The sequence below is a fragment of the Empidonax traillii genome, unplaced genomic scaffold, assembly GCF_003031625.1.
Source record: "Empidonax traillii isolate 1590-97213 ecotype Southwest subspecies unplaced genomic scaffold, ASM303162v1 scaffold90:size2128546, whole genome shotgun sequence".
Classification (NCBI taxonomy): Eukaryota; Metazoa; Chordata; class Aves; order Passeriformes; family Tyrannidae; genus Empidonax; species Empidonax traillii.
The window spans coordinates 1,969,415-1,975,414 of record NW_020955283.1 but is presented as its reverse complement, the minus strand read 5'-3'; the positions used below and the strand labels follow the sequence as shown (position 1 = coordinate 1,975,414).

General features: G+C 36.2%; 1 protein-coding gene across 3 annotated transcripts in view; it reads left to right on the top strand.

Annotated features, from left to right (window-relative positions):
• LRRC49 (leucine rich repeat containing 49) overlaps positions 1–6,000 on the top strand; it is a 54,722-nt gene that overhangs the window by 25,825 nt on the left and 22,897 nt on the right. For all 3 annotated transcript variants that reach the window (XM_027881550.1, XM_027881551.1, XM_027881549.1), the window contains one exon: positions 375–436. In XM_027881550.1, the coding sequence (XP_027737351.1) occupies positions 375–436 (62 nt within the window). The remainder of the gene's footprint in view (positions 1–374; positions 437–6,000) is intronic.

Genomic DNA, 6,000 nt, shown 5'->3' with positions numbered 1-6,000 from the left:
TTTCTTTCCCCCCTTTTTTTTTCTTTTCCCTTTGTTTTTTTTTTTCTTAGAGTGTTTATCCTGCAGCTTAAGTGCTGAGACAGCACCTTGGCTCATTTCCCAAAAGCCTATTCAAAAAGCAGCAGCAGCCCTATCCTCTTTTCTTTAACATCATTTGCTTTGCAAGTGGTGCAGTGTGTTCTGCAGAGTGGGGATCTGCACTGAATCCCTCCCTTGCAGTCTGCACTGGGGAGAGATGGAGATGCACCTTCAACAGAAATCAATGTTGCAGCAAGGTCATGGCATCTAGAAATGAAAGTGTCTCATCAGGCCAGGTAGAGAGGTTCAAAAGCTACTTCAGCTACTGAATTTGTGCCTCTATCTCTCCCTTCTAGAAAGATGTGGATGCTTTGCCTTGTCTCCAGCGTCTCTTCCTCAGCTTCAATAATATATCTAGGTAAGGGAAATAATAGTTTGCTTCCTATCAGTAATTTGAAATATCCTACTGGAGCTGTATTTCATTACAATTGGAATTCAAACACTGTGAGTTACTTTTCTTCCTCCCCCGATAAGTCAGATAACATAACCAAGCCACTGTGTATTTTCTACTTTAAACATGACAATTCTTTAAACCCTTTGCCTTTAAATGTAGTTGTACTATGAGTATTCTACCAAGAAACATATATTTTTAATTTAGAAATGGTTATACTGTTTATAGGAGTGAAAATTAGAAGTGGTTTTGTGCATCTGTTGTTTTACTGTTAACCTAGATGTCTGTTAGAGCAACATTATGCAAGGTACAAATTATGCCTGAAATACCATCCCTGTCTTTATAGAATTACACAAACTGCTGAGTCAGATTCTGCTTACAACGGGGAAATTATTTAATGCTTGTATTTTACTTATCCATATATTAATAAAGTCTGAAAGGTATATTCGTGATTCCCTTTCAGACCAGATGCAGAAGCAGAATAGCTCAGCTCACAAAGCAGGTGTCCTATAGTTTCAAGTAACTAACAGCACTTTGTTATAAATAGAACTGTTTGTCTTCTGTGCCTTTTCATACTAATGCATTTTTGAGTCTGCCTTTATACTTGTGCCAGTATTTAAACAAAAAAAGTGCCTGCATTATCTTCAGTTTGGTATGTCCTTTTTTTAATCCTTTGATCATCAGCAGCTTTCTTTGTTTAGAATCAAATAATTGAATGTGGAGTAGGGGAAAGAGGCTTCATGTTCCAATTACTGGAAATGCCATGCTGTTCTTGTGCTATCTGCTTTCCCTGTAAAATGCTGTACTTAGTATGGGCTTTTATTGTACCAGCTACTCAAACATTTTATGTTGATCTGCATTACGGTTTGTGCAGACAGCTCCAACCTACTTGTCTGTGATCCTTAGGCTCTTAAAGTACAAATGCAGTACATTCTCTTAAATACTCATGGCTATTAAGCATTTAAAAAAAATTCGGAGATGAACTGTAGGGATCTTTAATATGCTCTTCCCTTAGTGAATTAGCTAGCTTTTTTATTTTATGTTTTAAATTGGCATACTGAAGAGGAGGCTTTAGCATTTTGCTTCTCTTGAATAATTTCCAGAACTGAGGCTTGCCTTTTGTTTCTGGTTTTCTAAAAAAAGATCTCAGGTTGGCAAGAACAAGGAGGGTACTGCAGTAACTGGCTCCCTTGCTGTCAGGGAGCATCACTGCAGTCAGTGCAACTTCCATATCTTTTTATGTGCTTGCTATATTTTGTGTCTCTTTCTGACTCCTTTCTCAAATTGTTTTATGCAAATTCATGGTATTTTTACAGTATTCAAAGAAGGAAAAATGTTCTGTTTTTTCTGTGAGATTTTGAAAGTAGATGTGTCAAAGTTCATGTGATCAGTAGTTTGTTTCTTGGTACTATATCATAATTTTTGTCATTTATTTATTGGGGATTCAGTTGAACTATTGATTAATCTCTTAGTTTTCATGTAGGCTAGAAATACTTATTTAGAACATGTGTACAAATACATAATTTAGTTTTAATTTGCAGTTGGAATAATTATAAAAAACCCTTAAGGTAAAATAAAAGACATTGATCTTCTATAAATTTTTTACACGTATATGGGTAGATAGGTGGATGGATAAGTTTAACTCTTTATTTACTAGTCATTATTTTAAAACAAAAATTTCTTTTGAACACAGTTAGCTTGGATTGTTTAAATAATAAACTTTTATGACATACTGCAGTTCTGAAGGCTAAAACCCTCATTAATTCCTGATTTTGAGTTATGTAGTAGATCTGTGTTCAGCCAGGAAAATTATTAAATATACAAGATATTCTTGACTGTCTGTTTTCTGATGCTTGGCTTGATACTATTTGAATTCAGTGAAGAATTTCTATGTAACCATAATAATTGTGAATTGCTGTGCTATATCTGAACATTCTTACACCCCTTTTAAATGATTTTGTCTGCTTTAGAGTTTAATGTATGCCATGTGGTAAAATGAAAAATTATTTTCCCTAGAAACAACCATGTCTATACAACTGAATTTTCTTTGCTAAGCAAATTGGTGCACAAAAACTCTCACTCATTTATCTGTAGGTGCATAGAAAAAAACCGCAAATGGAAGCAAACAAAAAAATTGCCAAAACTTGAATATGTTTGTTACAGTTCCATGAAAATAATTTATTAATGATCCTTTTTAAAAAATAACATTTTTGAGGCAATGCTCCCATGTAAAGTTTTTCTTGTTCCTATTTTTATATGTCAGTGAAAATCCCTGAGTCCTAAATTGACACAGACTGACATATTGAATTAATATTTCAGTAGGAGACTTGGGAATGCCATTTAAAATTGTCACTATTTAAAGCATGAGAATCTATCATGGGTTGAATCACCATGTTCTTTTTACCTCATGCCTCAGAGGAGGGCTCAAAGTGCTACTGCTTCTCTGCAGAGCAGTAAAGTAAAAATGGATGTGTTGGCAAGATAATAGAAGTGAAAACCAAACACTGTAGGAGTTGATGCTGATCTGAAACAAAGAAGTCCTGGATTTGGCTTCAGCCAAAAAATACTTAGCAGTTACAAACTGATGGTGTTTCATATCTGATGGCTGAAGGTAATACACACACACACACACACACATATATATATATCCAGAACTATATCCCCCTTATAAAGGAGGGGGAGATATCCCATTTTGATTTTGTCTTGTGGTACAGAGAAAAAGTTGCAGAAACTTTTTCAGAAAAGAGATGCCACTGGGATTCGGAAACAGGGTTAGTGCTCATTTTTTAACATGTGGAACTGGGGAAGACCATTTTTTATCTTGAAAACAAAATACATATCTTCACCATTACATCGCCGTCCAGGTCAGCACTATGTTAGCTGTAGTATTTAGCAAGCATCTTGTCTGGCCATAGGGGAAAAGATGAATACAAGCTCATCTAATAGTTCTTCTTCATTTGGTTGCTGACTCGGAAACCTGAGAGAAGGAATGTTCTTAGCCTAATAAAAACAAGACAATACCTTTTTTCTCAGCAGACTGAAAATTTATAAATTGGTGTTAAATGCTTGAACAAAAGCAGTGCAAGGCGAATGAAAGGCTGACTGTGGTAACACGTGTTTCCATCGGTAGTTTGGTGGTTAGAAACATGGAAAAATCCAAGTTTTCCTCTTTGAATGTTTTTTGAACATACAGTTCCCTCTCAGGTGTTTAATGAGATTGTAGTGATTATGTTGCCTTCAATCTCTATTTCAGAGCTTTTCTCCTTTATGGAACATGCTTTTAAAAAGTAGAGGATAAGTGTTTCTGTGTCCTGTGTGTAAATGTGTGTCACTGGTGGAGGTTGAGCTTACAACAGCTGTTTAGTAATTGCCATGTTCTCATATGAGGCAGGAGAAGTGGGTTTGCATCCCCTCTGGCAGGGGGCAGAATTGGATGCAGGACTCTGAGCATACACACAAGATGTAAAACTGATCCTTTCTGAAAATATTTCCAGAAAACACTTTGATAATTTAGCCCAAATTCACACCTTGTTTCTGTGTTGCTGAAACTACCATTGTAGCAAAGACAGTTTATCTAAGAGGAAAGAAGGACAGGAAGGAGAGATGGTTGCCAGAGTTTAGTGGGACTCCTGCACGAGAAGGTCTTTGGGAAAGGGAATCAGACATTTGCACTTGAAAAGACTGGCTGAGTCAGCCTGAAACAGCATCATCCACACCTGCTTTGTATTCCATGAGCAGGTTAAAGACTGCTTTGTGGTGAACAGAGGCTACAGAAAGCACTGAGATGTGGCCTCTGATTCCCTCAGGGTGGTCACCATGTAGCTGCGTCACAGCAGTCTCTGTGCCGGGAACAGACAGAAGCTTGAGTGTAAAGTGTGTAATCTGTTTGGTGAGTGTGTATCACATGAAAGCTTTACTTGGTTTAGGATTGGGATACCAGTGTGACAAGTACTGTATAATAAGTTTTCCACATGGAGTTTCTAAAGCTCTGGTTTTTTATATGTGTATGCAAAGATGTGAAAACGGTTATTTTGTACTGCTGCTTCTTTCTAAAACTGAGCTGCTAATAGGGCAGCTAAAAGTAGGATAAAACAAGCACATCTGTTTTAGCTCCAGAATTAATGTTCTGGTATGCTGAAGCAGTGAGAATTTCAAAGCACAGCAGTATGTATAAGTAGAAGGTCTTAAACACTAGCAAGCATTCAACTTTTCTGTCACTTCCTGAAGAAATTGTTTCTATTAAAAATCTGTAAATCATATGTAACAGCAGAAGTACTGTTTGGTTAAATGTTTAGTGGGAAGTACTTGGAATAAATATATTCAATGCTTTTAAATATATTTACATTTTTAAATAATTTTGAAGAAATTTTCATATTTGTCAAGCAAAATCTCTTCTTGTTCAATGGAAATTCAGTTATTTTATTCTAACATGTTTACAAATTCTGTGTTATTTGGGAAGAATATCTTTTATCTTCAGGACATGTTGAGTATGTATTTCAAGGAGTATGTCAGCCTAATCTTCCAAAATGTTGTTCCAGGAGTTGTTTTCTGGAGAGGAAACTGGATCCCAAAAAGAAGCAGAAAATTTTAATCAAACTTGTCACTTAAACCACATGTGCAAAACACCCAATTCTTCAGATATGCTCAGCACCCTCACTGCCTTCAGCCCAATCTGGACATAGTTCATTTTCCATCAGTTTTTAGGTTGTTTTCATACTCTGAGCACAAAGGCAGAGGATCTTCCTCTTTATTCTGTCATTTTTCTCCTCTCTTCACCAAGGGTATCGTGCAGAAACTCCTTGCCTGCTGATACTTGCATGATAAAAGCAATTGCCACTTTATTCAATGACAATCTTCAGTATGAACCTTTTTTCACTGTTGTCTGATTTCTGATCCCTGAGTTCAGGGCGTACTTAAGGTTTGACTTGTCTTAAGGCAGACCTGACTTTTGAAAGCCAAAGTGCACGAGGATGGGTGCACAGTTGTACATTTATACATTGTAATCAATTGCTTATTTATTGCCACAACTGCACAGCTTTTTTTTAATCCAGTTAAATAGTTAGTTCTCTGTTGTTTGAAAATACTCTTTCTCTCAGCTGCTTTCTTTTCATATTCCATCATCAGGGAAAGGAACACGACACAGGCTATACATCTCTAAATGCATTTTACACATACCAGTTATGTACTGGCAGGTAATAAATTCCAGTGTTGTCTAAGAAGCCAAGTTGGTGGTGTTTGTAGACTGAACTCAGAACAATGTCCTGATCTGCTTTGAAGATAATATGCTTTTGTGGGTGTTTTTCTTCCAATATTAATCATGTTGCAAACACCAAGGATCATTCTGTGGCATTTGTGGTTGGCTTTTCTCCTTGCATTTTCCATATTTTTCATTCTGCCTTGGATGGCAAATACATCCTATATAATTTTTTTTGGAATATAAATTGATATGTATTGTATTTTAGAGGGGGTTAGATGAAACTGTGCTCCCATAGTTAACAAATTCTCCTTATTCTGCATCTCTTTTTACCAGT